We start from the raw sequence: 17,047 nt of genomic DNA on the forward strand, positions 1-17,047 counted from the left end.
CAACCAAACAAGTGAAAAAGCCACTGAGACAGATATTGGACTTCCGAACTCCAGAACTGTAAGAGAATAAATTTGGCTGGCCACGGTGGCTAACACCTATAATCCCAGCACTTTGGGAGGCCAAGGAGGGTGGATCGCCTGAGGTCAGGAATTTGAGACCAGTCTGACCAATATGGTGAAATCCTGTCTCTACTAAAAATACAAAAAAAACAAAAAACAAAAAACAAAAAAACCAGGCGTGGTGGCGTGTACCTATAGTCCCAGCTACTCGGGAGGCTGAGACAGGAGAATCACTTGAACCTGGGAGGCGGAGGTTGCAGTAAGCCGAGATCGCATCACTGCACTCCAGCCTGGGCAACAGAGCGAGACTCCATCTCCAAAAAAAAGAAGACAGAATAAATTTGTGTTGTTTTAAGCCACTAAAGTCTGAGGTGATTTGTTACCATAGGAAACTCAGGGATTTAATACAGCTTTTATATATAAAGCACCTACTAGTGAGAGAGATTTAGGAGAATCCATGTGACCCGGTAGTTGACAGATGTGGTAGGCAGGATAACGGTTAGGGTTAGGGTCAGGGTTAGGCAAATCTGTCCCAAACACCCACTCCTCTGAACCTCTCTAAAGGCAAGTCACACACTCTAGCTGGGATCAGTTTTTCCTGTGTTTAAATCTTTTTTTTTTTTTTTAGACAGAGTCTTGCTCTGTTGCCAGGCTGGAGTGCAATGCCATGATCTCAGCTCACCACAACCTCTGCCTCCTGGGTTCAAGCGATTCTCCTACCTCAGGCTCCCGAGTAGCTGGGATTACAGGCATGCACCACCACGCCTGGTTAATTTTTTGTATTTTTAGTAGAGACAGAGTTTCTCCATGTTGGTCAGGCTGGTCTCAAACTCCCGACCTCAAGTGATCCACCTGCCTCGGCCTCCCAAAGTGCTGGGATTACAGGCAAGAACCACCACTGCGCCCAGCCAAATCTTTTTTTTTTTTTTTTTTTCCTTTGAGACGTAGTCTTGCTTTGCTGCCCAGGCTGGAGTGCAGTGGTGTAATCTTAGCTCACTGCAACCTCCACCTCCCAGGCTCATGTGATTCTCATGCTTCAGCCTCCCAAGTAGCTGGGATTATAGGTGCGTGCCATCACAGCCAGCTAATTTTTTTTTTTCTTTTTTTTGAGATGGAGTCTGGCTCTGTTGTCCAGGCTGGAGTGCAGTGGCGCAATCTCGGCTCACTGAAACCTCCACCTCCTGGGTTCAAGCAATTCTCCTGCCTCAGCCTCCTGAGTAGCTGGGATTACAGGCACATGCCACGATGCCTGGCTAATTGTTTTGTATTTTCAGTAGGGATAGGGTTTTACCATGTTGGCTAGGCTGGTCCTGAACGCCTGACCTTAAGTGATCCACCAGCCTCGGCCTCACAAAGTGCTAGGATTACAGGAGTGAGCCACTGCGCCCAGCTAATTTTTGTATTTTTAGTAGAGATGGGGTTTCACCATATTGGCCTGGCTGGTCCTGAACTCCTGACCTCAGGTGATCCACCCACCTCAGCCTCCCAAAGTGCTGGGATTACAGGCATGAGCCACCATGCCTGGCCCCTGTGTTCAAATCTTCATCTTCCTGACCAGATTCTGAGTTCCCAGAGGATGAGCACTGAGTCTCAAATTTCCTTGCCTCTCCCTATTGTAACAGAACAGCTGCCTGCATCCAACAATCTTTCATAATGCCTGATGAATGAATGAGTAGATAAATGCATGAGAGGAAACAGAGCAGGAAAATATCCTACCAAGGCTTCAAGATCTGAATTTCATATTAAGGTACTCCCACTGGGCACAAGGTGTTAGCTTAGCACTATATGCATTTCTGGAGTAGCCTATGGGGACGCAGAGGGAAACCTTACCTATTCCTGCCTAATAGAGATGATACCCATAGGTCACAAAACAAGGTGCTAGAGGGGAAACTGACGTTTACTTGAGGCATGCTATGCACTGGGCTTGTCACAGCTATATTGTCATTTTGGTCTCACAGTGTCTCTGGGTAGCAAGAGTCACCCAGGGTGGAGTGCAGTGGTACAATCTCGGCTCACTGCAACCTCCACCTCCCAGGTTCATGTGATTCTTGTGCCTCAGTCTCCTGAGTAGCTGGGACTACAGGCACCCACCACCACACCCGGCTAAGTTTTGTCTTTTTTTTTTTAATTTAATTTTTTTTGAGAGGGAGTTTTGCACTGTTGCCAGGCTGGAGTGCAGTGGCATGATCTGGGCTCACTGCAACCTCTGCCTCCCGGGTTCAAGCAATTCTCCTGCCTCAGCCCCCCAAGTAGCTGTGACTACAGTTACGCACCACCATGCCCAGCTAATTTTTGTATTTTTAGTAGAGATAGGATTTCCCCATGTTGGCCAGGATGGTCTCGATCTCTTGACCTCGTGATCCGCCCACCTTAGCCTCCCAAAGTGCTGGGATCACAGGCATGAGCCACAGCATCCCGCCTAAGTTTTGTCCTTTTTAGTAGAGATGGTGTTTCACCATGTTGGCACGGCTGGTCTCGAACTCTTGACCTCAGGTTATCCGCCTGCCTCGGCCTCCCAGAGTGCTGGGATGACAGGCGTGAGCCACTGCATCCGGCTCCAAGAGTTCTTTTCCCTTGTTTGACAGTTGAGAAAACTGAAGCTTAGAAAGTTGGCCAGGCACAGTGTCATCCTAGCACTTTGAAACTGTCTCTACTAAAAATACAAAAATTAGCTGGGCGTGGTGGTGGGCACCTGTAATCCCAGCTACTCGGGAGGCTGACGCAGGAGAATTGCTTGAACCCAGAAGGTGGAGGTTGTAATCAGCGGAGATTGCACGCCAGCCTGAACAACAAAGCGAGACTCCCTCTCAAAAAGCGAAAAAGAAAAAAGAAAAAAAGTCTGGGTAGCCTGAGGAACTGCCCAGAGTTCTGCAGCTGTGAAGCTAGAGGGCTCAAACCCATGGCTATTTGATTCCTGGAACAATGATCTTTGTGCTATCTCTATTTCCCCAGCCCGGTTTCTCCTGTCTCCTTTGCAAAAAAGCATCCTCCAGGCACCTAGTTATGGGATCACAGACTCCCAGAAATTCCCGTTCAGAATAGCCCCATTCCCATTTGAATGCTGCCACTGAAAGGATCTGTCTAGGTTTCCCAGGAGAGGGTGACCCAGTTGCTGCTATTTAAAGACCTGCCTCCCAAATCTGGCCCCTCTCCTCTAGTCCCTGTACCTTTGTGAGCTTCTTGGTCCTCGTCTTCAGGGCTATGGGCAGCAGCAGTGCCAACTCTTGCAGCTTGCTAGTGTGGTTTTTCCTCTGCTTCTTGTTTGGGGACAGGAGCTGGTTTTGGTTCCTCTGATTCCTGTTTGGGGACAGGAGCTGGTTTTGGTTAGGACATCCAAAACTGAATTCCACATCTAACCCGCAAACCTCCTGTCTGTGTTACCCATTTTAGGGCTGCCTGCACCCTACCCTGGACACTCAAGACAGAATCCCAGGCATCACCCGTACTTGTTACGTTCCCTTAGCCCTTAATCAGTCAGTCACCAAATCTTACCCACTCCTCCTCCATCGCCTTCTCTTCAACCTCACAGCCCTGCCCTAGTCCATGTGTTAACATCCCAATAGTTCACTCAACCCTGCCATTTGGCCTCTTCCACCCCTACTTTCTGCTAGAGTCAGGGTGACCTTTCTGAAACACAAATCTGACCACGTCACTCTCTTGCTTCAAACCTCTCCATGTCATCTCATTGTTAAGGATCAAGTTTAAGTGCCTAAGGTGGGTTGGGTGCAGTGGCTCATGCCTGTAATCCTAGCACTTTAGGAGCCTGAGGCAGGAGAATCCCTTGAACCCAGGAGGTAGAGGTTGCAGTGAGCCAAGATTGTGTCACTGCACTGCAGCCTGGGAGACAAAGTGAGACTCTGTCTCAAATAAATAAATAAATAAATAAATAAATAAATAAATAAATAAAATACAAAAATTAGCCAGGCGGGGTGGCAGGCACCTGTAATCCCAGCTACTGGGGCAGGCTGAGGCAGGAGAATCTCTTGAACCCGGGAGGTGGCGGTTGCAGTGAGCTGAGATCACGCTACTGCACTACAGCCTGAGCGACAGAGTGAGACTCTACCTCAAAAAAGAAAAGTCCCTAATGTGGCTTATCATTTGCATCCTGCCCCAGCTGATCATTCTGGTGTCCTCTCTTGCTTCCTTTGGCTCTCTCCCATCAACTGATTCCACAGGATGGGTGAGGTGGCTCTGCTAAGGCCCCTGTGCCCTGGTGCTCACACACCTCTGATCACTTCACCAGGCTGTCACCTGTGTTGGGGGCACCACTGCACCCCTAGCACCTAGAACATGGTCTGGCATATTGTGACGACTCACTGTGTATTTGCCAAGTGAATTAATAAATAAGGACATGAAATAAGTTGTGTTGGCTGGGCGCGGTGGCTCACGACTGTAATCTAGCACTTTGGGAGGCTGAGGCAGGTGGATTACTTGAGCTCAGGAGCTTGAGACCACCCTGGCCAACATGGTGAAACCCCGTCTCTACTAAAAATACAAAAAAATTACCCGGGCGTGGTGGTGGGCACCCATAACCCCAGCTACTCAGGAGGCTGAGACAGGAGAATCGCTGGCTGGCTAACTTTTTTATTTTTTGTAGAAGTATGCTCCACCGGCCGGGTGCAGTGGCTCATGCCTATAATCCTAGCTCTTTGGGAGGCCAAGGCGGGCAGATCACAAGGTCAGGAGTTCGAGACCAGCCTGGCTAATATGGTGAAACCCCATCTCTACTAAAAATACAAAAATTAGCCGGGTATGGCGGCGGACGCCTGTAGTCCAGCTACTCAGGAGGCTGAGGCAGGAGAATGGCATGAACCCGGGAGGCGAAGATTGCAGTGAGCGGAGATCATGCCACTGCACTCCAGCCTGGGCGACAGAGCGAGACTCCATCTCAGAAAAAAAAAAAGAAGTGCGCTCCACCACCTAGGTGGCACATGGCTATAGTTCCAGCTACTTGGGGGGCTGAGGTAGGAGGATCACTTCAGCCAGGGAGGTCGAGGTTGCAGTGAGCTGTGATCACCCCATTATACTCTAGTCTGGGTGAAAGAATGAGACCCTGTCTTGAAAAATAAAACAAAAAACACCAAGAACAAATACAGCCCCTTGTTCTGGAGATTACAGTATAGTTGGGGCTAAGGTAATTAATCAAATTGTCACACAAACAAAATTGCAAGTAAGACCAGAAAAAGCTACATAATTTACTGGGTTAACGGGCCATTGTAAACGAAAATATGGAGCCTCTTATTCAAAAATTGAGAATTTAAAGATGGTGAGAGCATGCCGGGTGTGGTGGCTCATGCCTGCAATCCCAGCACTTTGGGAGGCTGAGGCGGGCAGATCACCTGAGGTCAGGAGTTCAAGACCAGCCTGACCAACATGGAGAAACCCTGTCTCTACTAAAAATACAAAATTAGCCGGGCGTGGTGACGCATGCCTGAAGTCCCAGCTACTAGGGAGGCTGAGGCAGAAGAATAGCTTGAACCTGGGAGGCGGAGGTTGTGGTGAGCTGAGACCACACCATTGCACTCCAGCCTGGGCAACAAGAGCAAAACTCCGTCTCATAAACAAAACAAAACAAAAAAACATGGTGAGAGCAGAGCATCAAACCAAGCATCGAATCATCCTAAGCACAGGGCCCTATGTGACTGCACATGTCTATGAAGCTGGCCGTGACAAAGAAAAAAGTGTTGCTTGGTGTTATAGAAGTTTGTAAAAGGAAGCCAGGCGTGGTGGCTCATACCTGCCATCCCAGCACTTTGGGAGGCTGAGGTGGGCTGATCACTTGAGGACAGGAGTTCGAGACCAGCCTGGCCAACATGGCAAAACCCCATCTCTACTAAAAATACAAAACTTAGCTGGATATGGTGGCACGTGCCTATAATCCCAGCTACTTGGGAGGCTGAGGCACGAATATTGCTTGAACCTGGGAGGCTGCAGTGAGCTGAGATTGTGGGCGACAGAGCCAGACTCTCAAAAAAAAGAAGTAAAAATAGGCCGGGCACAGTGGCTCAAGCCTGTAATCCCAGGACTTTGGGAGGCCGAGACAGGCGGATCACGCGGATCACGAGGTCACAAGATCAAGACCATCCTGGCTAACACGGTGAAACCCTGTCTCTACTAAAAAATACAAAAAACTAGCCAGGTGAGGTGGCGGGCGCCTGTAGTCCCAGCTACTCGGGAGGCTGAGGCAGGAGAATGGCGTGAACCCAGGAGGTGGAGCTTGCAGTGAGCTGAGATCCAGCCACTGCACTCCAGCCTGGGTGACAGAGCGAGACTCCGTCTCAAAAAAAAAAAAGAAGCTTGTACAAGGAAATTGATCTGAATGCTAAGTAGCAAGTGCAGTGTCACCAATACATAAAGAGGCTGTGTTTTGCTTTTGACCAAGTGTGGTGGCTCACATCTGTAATCCCAGCACTTTGGGAGGCCAGGGTGGGAGGATCACCTGAGCCCGGGAGTTCAAGACCAGCCTGAGCAAAAAAGTGAGACCTCGCCTTTACAAAAAAATAAAACGTTGGCCAGGCATGGTGGCTCACACCTGTAATCGCAGCACTTTGGGAAGCTGAAGTGGGCAGATCACTTGAGCCCTGGAGTTCAAGGCCAGCCTGGCCAACACGGCAAAACCCTGTTTCTACTAAAAATATAAAAATCAGCCGGGTGTGGTGGCGAGCGCCTGTAACCCCAGCTACTCGGGAGGCTAAGGCAGGAGAATCGCTTGAGCCTAGGAGGCACAGGTTGCAGTGAGTTGAGATCACACCACCGCACTTCAACCTGGGCAACAGAACAAAACTCTGTCTCAAAAAAAGAAAAAAATCACTGATGAGTCCTCAAATTACCTCCTGGTAGAAACCATAACTTTGAGCCAAGGGGGTGTTGGGGTTCTATCCTTAGAGGTAAATTGAGTAGGCTGACCTTAAACTCCTGTCTAGCCCTGATAAATATATATATATTGCACATTATTTCCCGTGTGTTCTAGAGGGGCCCTTGGAAGACCCGGCAACAAACAACTCAGGAAGCAAGGAAGAAAAAGTGTCCAGGTCTACTTATAAAGTTCAAGGTGTTATTTGACCTTGTCTCAGAGAGTTTCCTATAAACCATAGTCCCTGGATGTTTACTCTGGGTTTTACAGGTTTTACAAAGCACTGGGCGAAACTTCTGGGCAAACACAGAGGTTAGGGAGCAACTGAGTGGCTGGGAATCCCAATGTCTTGGCATCCCCTGGGCAGTAGTCCTGAATAAGTACAACCTGGGCTCTGCTCTCAGGGGCCTCCAGGAGCCAGGGACCACCTGCTAGGGCTGCCTCTTTCTTTGCTGGATGGTTTGGGTTTTAGCCAGTTTCCTCCCTCACAGTCTCTATATCTGCATCCACTAATCTCAGCTGTGCCCTCTGGGTTTTCAGGGAACAGGTCAGCTCCAGCCACATGGGTTTTCTTTCTGTTTCTCTAGACTGCCAAGTTTATTTCTGCCTTAGGGCCTTTACTATTCCCTCTGTTTGGAATGTTCTTTTGCCCTGGTTTTTGTTGTTGTTGTTTTGTTTTGTTTGTTTGTGTGTTTTGAGACACAGTCTTGCTCTGTCACCCAGGCTGGAATGCAGTGGTGAGATCTCAGTTCACTGCAAGCTCTGCCTCCCGGGTTCACGCCTCCTTGGCCTCACGTTCTCCTGCCTCAGCCTCCCAAGTAGCTGGGATTATATGCACCCACCACCATGCCTGGCTAATTTTTTGTATTTTTTTTTTTTTTTTGAGACGGAGTCTCGCTCTGTCGCCCAGGCTGGAGTGCAGTGGCCGGATCTCAGCTCACTGCAAGCTCCGCCTCCCGGGTTCCTGCCATTCTCCTGCCTCAGCCTCCCGAGTAGCTGGGACTACAGGCGCCCACAACCGTGCCCGGCTAATTTTTTGTATTTTTAGTAGAGACGAGGTTTCACCGTGGTCTCGATCTCCTGACCTTGTGATCCGCCCGCCTCGGCCTCCCAAAGTGCTGGGATTACAGGCGTGAGCCACCGCGCCCGGCCTAATTTTTTGTATTTTTAGTAGAGACGGGGTTTCACCATGTTAGCCAGGATGGTGTCGATCCCCTGACCTCGTGATCCGCCTGCCTCAGCCTCCCAAAGCACGGGGACAGGCATGAGCCACTGTGCCCAGCCCTGCTTGTTTGTTTTTAAAGAGACAATGAGTTGCTCTGTCACCCAGGCTGATGTGTAATAGCACAATCATAGCTCACTGTAACCTCAAACTCCTGAACTCCACCAATCCTTCTGCTTCAGTCTCCCAAGTAGCTGAGACTTTAGGCACGCACCACCAGGCCAGGCTATATTTTAAATTTTTTTGTAGAGACAAGGCTGGGTGCGGTGGCTCACACCTGTAATCCCAGCACTTTGGAGGTCGAGGCAGGATGACCCCTTGAGCCCAGGAGTTTGAGTCCAGCCTGGGCAACATAGTGAGACCCTGCCTCTACAAAAAAACTTTTAAAAATAAATTTTAAGCTGGGCGTGGTGGCTCACACCTGTAATTCCAGCAGTTTGGGAGGCCGAGATGGGTGGATCACCTGAGATCAGGAGTTCAAGACCAGCCTGATCAACGTGGTGAAATCCCGTCTCTACTAAAAATACAAAAATTAGCCAGGCATGGTGGCAGGTGCCTGTAATCTCAGCTACTTGGGAGGCTGAGGCAGGAGAATCGCTTGAACCCAGGAGGCGGAGGTTGCAATGAGCAACCGAGATTGCACCATTGCACTCCAGCCTGGGCAACAAGAGCAAAACCTCCACCTCAAAAAAAAATAATAATAAATAAATAAATAATAAAATAAAAATAAATTTTAAAATAAATTTTTTTGTGGAGACAGGGTCTCTCTATATTGTACAGGCTGTGAAATCTTATTTCTTTCATTATTTATTTATTAATTATAAATATGAACTCCAAGAGGGCAAGAATTGGTTTGTTTATTTGTTTGTTTGTTTTTGAGGCAGAGTCTTGCTCTGCTGCCCAGGCTGGAGTGTAGTGGTGGGCTCTTGGCTCACCACAACCTCCACCTCCTGGGCTAGTGATTCTCCTACCTCAGCCTCCCAAGTAGCTGGGATTACCCACAGGACAAGAATTTTTGTTTTATTTATTGCTATATCCCAGGCTGATTGATCCATAAAATGCAGAAAGCACAGTGCTTAGAACCCATGATACTTTTAGGGGCTCATGAAAATATTCTAATTCCTTTTAAATTAGAACAAAAAATAAATATCACCCCATCTGTAGTATACTTGTCTTTATATTAATACTATCATAAATCATAATTGTTAATATTTTTCTTTTTTTCCCCCCCGAGACGGAGTCTCACTCTTGTTGCCCAGGCTGGAGTGCAGTGGCATGATCTCAGCTCCGCCTCCTGGGTTCAAGCGATTCTCCTGCATCAGCAACCCAAGTAGCTGGGATAGCAGGTGCCCGCCACCACGCCTCCTAACTTTTGTATTTTTAGTACAGACAGGGTTTCACCACGTTGGCCAGACTGGTCTCTAACTCCTGACCTTGTGATCCGCCCACCTTGGCCTCCCAAAGTGCTGGGATTACAGGCATGAGCCACTGCGCCCGACTCAGTAAAACATTATTGAATTAATGAATACTGAGAGGTCTTGGGATAGCCTCTTAGACTTCTGAAGTGGTCTATGAAACTAATTCCCAAGTTTCCTTTTCCCTGAGATAATCAACCTGAACATATCCTAGTTACTTTACTGTTATTGAGATGGAATCTCCCCTTGTTGCCCAGGCTGGAGTGCAGTGGCATGATTTCGGCTATTGCAACCTCCATCTCCCAGGTTCAAGCAATTCTCCTGCCTCAGCCTCCCAAGTAGCTGAGATTACAGACATGTACCACCACACCTGGCTATTTTTTTTTTTTGTATTTTTAGTAGAGATGGGGTTTCACCACGTTGGCCAGGATGGTCTCAATCTCCAGATCTTGTGATCCACCCGACTCAGCCTCCCAAAGTGTTGGGATTACATGCATGAGCCACCGTGCCTGGCCTTCATTTGTTTTAATAGTGTGTAGGGATGTAAGAGTAAGAGCTGCCCCAAAGTGGGACAAAGCAGGGGACAGTCCCAGGAGGTGGCATAAAGGTTGATATATAAGCTCAAGTTTTTGAAGCAGAAACACTGGGATTCCAATCCTAGTTCCGCCACTTGCTGTGTGACTTTGGGCAACTGCTTTCATTTCTCTGTGCCTGTTTCTTCCTCTTTTACAAAATGGAGGTGGTTAGGAAAACCTTGATCCTGTCTGGAAGGTGTTTTGTATAGTGCCTGGTACATAGGGAGTGTTCATGAAATGTTAGTTCAAGAAAGCGGGTGGTGTCAGGTGCAGTGGCTCACACCTGTGTCCTAGCACCTTGGAAGGCCGAGGCGGGAGGATCACCTGAGGTCAGGAGTTCAAGACCAGCCTGACTAACATGGTCAAACCCCGTTTTAAATAAAAATACAAAAAATTAGCTGGGTGTGATGGCACACACCTGTAATCCCAGCTACTTGGGAGGTTGACGCAGGATAATCACTTGAACCCGGGAGGTGGAAGTTGCAGTGAGCTGAGATTGCACCATTGCACTCCAGCTTGGGCAACAAGAGTGAAGCTCCGTCTCGAAAAAAAAAAGAAAGAAAGTGGGTGGACAGTCATTTGTCAGAAGGATTTTAGGGGTAAGAGGTGTTGATGAATGGGCTGTTTTTGCTTGACCAACATCCAATCCCCCCTTTTCTGTTAACAGTACCTCAATTTTCCTTTGAGCAACCATTTCTCCTCCATTCTCAGTCCACGTGGTTCAGAGGGGCTGACCTTATCTTCTCCTTCCACTAGGGAGCACAAAACCAAGGTTCTGCCAAGAATAGTCACAGTGATTGGTTCAGGGTTGGAGTGGTAATCCCAGGTTTGGCCAATCAGAGTTCATCAACCTTAGAGGCTTTCTCTTCTGGGTATATGGAGTTGGCAAGATATGGACCTGGAGCTGCTGGGAACCATCTTGCCCTTCCAAAGGGACAACCTGCAGCTGGGCACAAAGACTCACGCTTGTAATCCCAGCACTTTGGGAGGTCAAGGCAGGCAGATCATTTGAGGTCAGGAGTTTGAGACCAGCCTGACCAACATGGTGAAACCCCATCTTCGTTAAAACTACAAGAAAGTTAGCCTGGCCTGGTAGCACATGTCTGTAATCTCAGCTACTCAGGAGGCTGAGGCTGAGGCAGGAGAATCCCTTGAACCCGGGACGCGGAGGTTGCAGTGAGCTATCACGCCACTGCACTCCAGCCTGGGGGACAGAGCGAGACTCCATCTCAAACAAACAAACGATAAGATAAAATAAATAAAACAAAGGGATAACCTGCTTGAGACAGAAGCCATCGCAGACAATACCAGAACCAAGAGTAACAGATTCCTGGCAACATCATTTAACCTCCATCCTGGAACCAGCCAAGGCTGACACCCTTGAATTTTTTGTTTAAATGATCCAATAGGCTGGGCGTGGTGGCTCACGCCCGTAATCCCAGCACTTTGGGAGGCCGAGGCAGGTGGATCACGAGGTCAGAAGATCGAGACCATCTTGGCTAACACGGTCAAACCCCGTCTCTACTAAAAATACAAAATTAGCCCGGCGTGGTGGCAGGCGCCTGTAGTTCCAGCTACTGGGCAGGCTGAGGCAGGAGAATGGCGTGAACCCAGGAGACGGAGCTTGCAGTGAGCCAAGATCGCACCACTGCACTCTAGCCTGGGCGACAGAGTGAGACTCCATCTCAAAAAAAAAGAAAAGATCCAATAAGTCCCTTTTTATGCTTAAGCCACTTTTTGCTAGGTTTCTGTTTATTGCAACTAAGAGTCTTTATCAACACAAGGACCCCCACATCTAGAAAGGGGGATGAAAGTATGAATTGGGGGCAACTCTAAAATTCCAGGAGGAATGGGCAGCGGGATAGGCATTCTTCATTTTCTTCATGGTGCTTCTTCTGAGCATAGCATCTAGGTAGAGAACCTGAACAAAGCACACAGTCCTCATCTTATAATGGTCGGACTTAACATTTTTCGACTTTAGGATGGTGTGAAAGCCATACAAATTCAGTAGAAGTCATACTTCTCTTACTGTGTTGGGCAGCAACACTGGACAGCTCCCAATCAGCCATGTTTTTTTTTTTCTTTTTTTTTCTTTTTTTAGACTGAGTCTTGCTCTGTTGCCCAGGCTGGAGTACAGTGGCGCGATCTTGGCTCACTGCAACCTCCACCTCCCGGGTTCAAGTGATTCTCCTGCTTCCGCCTCCTGAGTAGCTGGGATTACAGTCGTGCACCACCATGCCCAGCTAATTTTTGTATCTTTAGTACAGATGGGGTTTCACCATGTTGGCCAGGTTGGTTTCAAACTCCTGATCTCAAGTGATGAGCCCACCTTGGCTTTGCCAAGTGCTGAGATTACAGGCATGAGCCATCAACCATGCATTTTTGACATACAGTATTTTCAATTTATGATAGGTTTATCAGGACATAACCCCGTAGATGCTTAATTTTGGAGTTAATGAAGAGATAGTTGGATGGAAAGTCACTGGGGGGAGATGGTAGGGGTTAACATGAACTCTGGCCTTATTTTTTATTTTTCCAGACTTTGGAGGGAGGGAGAAATCTGATCCAACTCCTAATCTGCTGTGACAATCCCCTCTATAAGATTCATTATACTTGGTAGGTGCTTGATGGATGAATGAATGCGTGAATAAAAGAATGGAAGTAAAGACATGGCAGCTCACGCCTGTAATGCCAGCACTTTTGGAGGCTGAGGCAGAAAGATCACTTGAGCCTAGGAGTTTCAGAGCAGTGTAGGCAGCATAGAGAGACCATGTCCACAATTTTTTTTTTTTTTTGAGACAGTTTCTCTCTTGTCGCCCAGGCTGGAGTGCAATGGCACCATCTCGGCTCACTGCAACCTCTGCCTCCTGAGTTTAAGTGATTCTCCTGTCTCAGCCTCCCAAGTAGCTGGGATTACAGGCATCCACCACCACGCCCAGCTAATTTTTGTATTTTTAGTACAGATGGAGTTTCACCCTGTTGGCCAGGCTGGTCTCAAACTCCTGACCTCAGGTGATCCACTCACCTTGGCCTCCCAAAGTGCTGGGGTTATAGGTGAGAGCCACCACACCTGGCCTTTTTTAAAAATTAGTTGGGCTTAGTGGAGTGTACCTGTGGTCCTGCATACTTGGGAGGCTGACGTGGGAGGATTGCTTCCGCCTGGGAGGTCAAAGTCGCAGTGAACTGTGATCATGTCACTGCACTCCAGCCTGGGGAACAGAGCAAGACCCCGTCTAAAAAGAAAGAGCCAGGTGTGGTGGCTCATGCCTGTGACCCCAGCACTTTGGGAGGCTGGGTGGATCACTGGATCCCAAGGGTTTGAGACCAGCCTTGGCAACATGGCAAAAATCCATCTCTATGAAAAATACAAAAATTAGCCAGGCGTGTTGGTGCGCACCTATGGTCCCAGCTACTCAGGGAGCTGGGGTGGGAAGATTGTTTGAGCCCAGAAGGTCAAGGCTGCAGTCAGCTGTAATTGCACCACTGCATTCCAGACTAGGTGACAGAGCAAGACCTTGTTTCAAAAAAAAAAAAAAAAAAAAGGAAAGAGGCCAGGCTTGGTGACTCACGCCTGTAATCCCAGCATTTTGGGAGGCCGAGGCGGGTGAATTACCTGAGGTCAGGAGTTTGAGACCAGCCTGACCAACATGGGGAAACCCCGTCTCTACTAAAAATACAAAAATTAGCTGGGCGTGGTGGCTGGCGCCTGTAGTCCCAGCTACTCAGGAGGCTGAGGCAGGAGAATTGCTTGAACCCGGGAGGCGGAGGTTGCAGTGAGCCAAGAGCACGCCATTGCACTCTAGCCTGGGCAGCAAGAGTGAAAATCCATCTCAAAAAAAAATAAAAATAAAAAAAGTCCAGGTGTGGTGGCTCATGCCTGTAATCCCAGCACTTTGGGAGGCCAAGGCAGGTGGATCACGAGGTCAGGAGATCGAGACCATCCTGGCTAACATGGTGAAACCCCGTCTCTACTAAAAATACAAACAACAACAAAAAAATTAGCCAGGCATGGTGGTGGGTACCTGTAGTCCCAGCTACTCGTGAGGCTGAGGCAGGAGAATAGCGTGAATTGGGAACAGAGCTTGCAGTGAGCCGAGATCGTACCACTGCACTCCAGCCTGGGCGACAGAGCAAGACTCCGTCTCAAAAACAGACAGACAAACAAACAAAAAATGGGCCGGGTGCAGTGACTCACGCCTTAATCCCAACACTTTGGGAGGCCAAGGCAGGTGGATCACGAGTTGAGGAGTTTGAGACCAGCTTGGCCAACACAGTGAAACCCTGTCTCTATTAAAAATACAAAAAAAAATTAGCTGGGCGTGGTGGTGGGCACTTGTAATCCCAGGTACTTGGGAAGCTGAGGCAGGAGAATCACTTGCGCCCAGGAGGTGGAGGTTGCAGTGAGCTGAGATCGTGCCACTGCACTCTACAGCCTGGGCATCAGAGCTAGACTCTGTCTAAAAAAAAAAAGAAAGAAAGAAAGAAAGAAAGACACTCAGAATGTCAATTGGGCGTGGCGGCTTAGTAATCCCAGCACTTTGGGAGGCTAAGACAGGAGGATCACTTGAGGCCAGAAGTTCCAGACAAGTCTGAGCAACATAGCAACACCCTGTCTCTACAACAAATAGAAAAATTGGCTGGGTGTGGTGGCATGTGCCTGTAATCTTAGCTGTTCAGAAGGCTGAAGCAGGAGGATCAAGCCTAGGCTCAAAACCAGGAATCTGAAGCTATAGTGAGCTATATGATGCCACCACTGCACTCTAGCATGGGCAACAGAGTGAGACCGTATCTCTGAAAACAAACAAACTCAGAATGTCACAGGCTGCAAGGACCTTAGAAGTTATCTTTGCCATAAAAATAAAAAAAGAAAAAGAAAAAAAGACATGGGCCGGGCATGGTGGCTTACACCTGTAATCCCAGCACTTTGGGAGGCTGAGACAGGCAGATCACTTGAAGCCTGGCGTTGAAGACTAGCCTGGGGAAAATAGCAAAACCCTATCTTTACAAAAAATATAAACATTAGCCAGGCGTGGAGGCATGTGCCTGTAGTCCCAGCTACTCGGGAGGCTGAGGCAGGAGAATCATTTGAGTTCGGGAACGGAGGTTGCAGTGAGCTGGGATCGCACCACTGCACTCCAGCCTGGGCAATGGGAGTGAAACCCTGTCTCATAAATAAATGAATAAATAAATAAGTAAGAAATAAATGATCTTTGCTGATCATCTCAGAGTATTCTCATCTGGAAAATGGTAGGCATCTTTGTATATACTTCCTCATGGGGGTTGTTGTATGGATTAACAGTTATCATACAAACAAAAGGTTTGGCAAAGAATCTAGCAAATGGTAAATGCTCAGCAAATGTTTTTGTTGTTATTATTCAATGAGAGTGGCTGGGGCTATAAGGGAGATGGGGCAAGCCCTTACCTGTCACTGGGACCCACTGAACTAGCTCTGGGCTGTTCAGAGGAACACAAGCATCTGCTGGAACTGAACATCTGCAAAGAGGGAAAAAGAATGATTAGTGACCTCTGAGATTGCGGGAATGATGGGCAGGAAGCCTGATGGGCACCCTTCATTTTCCCTATGATGCTCCTTTGAGCACCCAGAGATCCCACAATAAGAGTCCACATTTTAACTGCAGAAGTGCATGGGCCCAGAGACCCAAATTTTTTTTTTGGGAACAGAGTCTCGCTGTGTCTCCCAGGCTGGAGTGCAGTGGCGTGATCTCTGCTCACTGGCTTCCGCCTCGAGGTTCAGCCATTCTCCGCCTCCAGCTCGAAGTAGCTGAGACTACAGGCACCGCCACCACACCCGGCTAGTTTTTTGTATTTTTAGTAGGGCGGGGAACACCATGTTAACTCCAGGATAGTCGATCTCCTGACCTCGTGATCCACCCGCCTCGGCCTCCCAAAGTGCTGGGATTACAGGCTTGAGCCACCGCGCCCGGCCCAGAGACCCAAATTAAACAGGTAAACCTTGGCCGGGAGTGGTAGCTCACACCAGTAATCCCAGCATTCTGGGAGGCCGAGGCAGGCAAATCAATCGAGGTCAGGAGTTTGAGACTAGCCTGGCCAACATGGTGAAACCCCGTCTCTACTAAAAATACAAAAATTAGCCAGGCATGGGGGTGCACGACTGTAATCCCAGCTACTCGGGAGGCTGAGGCAGGAGAATCACTCAAACCCAGCAGGTGGAGGTTGCAGTGAGCCAGGATCAAGCCACTGCATTCCAGCCCGGACAACAAAGTAAGACTGTGTCTCAAAAAACAAAAACAAACCCCTAAACCTCTAAACTCAAATCTGTGAATCCCAAATTGTAAATCTGGGCCTTAAATCATGATCCAGACTTAAAACTAAAACCAGCAAACCCCTAAGCTTGACTTCAGAACTTAGACATTAATAGTGAGATGCCAGACTCTGAAACAGAGACTACCAGGCCTTAAAAGTGTGGCTTGAGACCTACAGACTGTGATTTTAAGACACTAAAACTGGCCAGGGGTGGTGGCTCATGCCTGTGATGCCAGCACTTTGGGAGGCCAAGGCAGGTGGATCACCTGAGGTCAGGAGTTCGAGACCAGCCTGGTCAACATGGTGAAACTCATCTCTACTGAAAATACAAAAATTAGCTGTGTGTGGTGGCACACGCTTATAGTCTCAGCTACTCGGGAGGCTGAGACAGGAGAATTGCTTGAACCCGGGAGGCAGAGGCTGCAGTTAGCCAAGATTGCACCACTGCACTCCAGCCTGGGTGAGACAGGGAGACTCTGTCCCCCAAAAAAAAAAAAAAAAAAAAAAAAAACACAAAAAAAACAAGACACTAAAACTAATACTTTAGAGTCCCAAAATGAGGACCTAAATCCTCACTTTGGAGCCCTCACAAAGCCAGGCACAGTGGCTCAAGCCTGCAATCCTAGCACTTTGGGAG

The 17,047-nt window shown here is 48.4% G+C and overlaps 1 protein-coding gene across 1 annotated transcript in view; it reads right to left on the minus strand.

The window, feature by feature from the left end:
* BHMG1 (basic helix-loop-helix and HMG-box containing 1) overlaps positions 1–15,738 on the minus strand; it is a 36,691-nt gene extending 20,953 nt beyond the window's left edge. Inside the window, exons 1-3 of the mRNA XM_009194758.4 lie at positions 15,548–15,738; positions 10,796–10,900; positions 3,228–3,357 (exon numbers count right to left, since the gene is read on the minus strand). Coding sequence (XP_009193022.2) covers positions 3,228–3,357; positions 10,796–10,900; positions 15,548–15,699 — 387 coding nt within the window. The 5' untranslated portion in view covers positions 15,700–15,738. The remainder of the gene's footprint in view (positions 1–3,227; positions 3,358–10,795; positions 10,901–15,547) is intronic.
* Positions 15,739–17,047: the final 1,309 nt, after the last annotated feature.

Source organism: Papio anubis, chromosome 20 (assembly GCF_008728515.1).
Source record: "Papio anubis isolate 15944 chromosome 20, Panubis1.0, whole genome shotgun sequence".
NCBI lineage: Eukaryota > Metazoa > Chordata > Mammalia > Primates > Cercopithecidae > Papio > Papio anubis.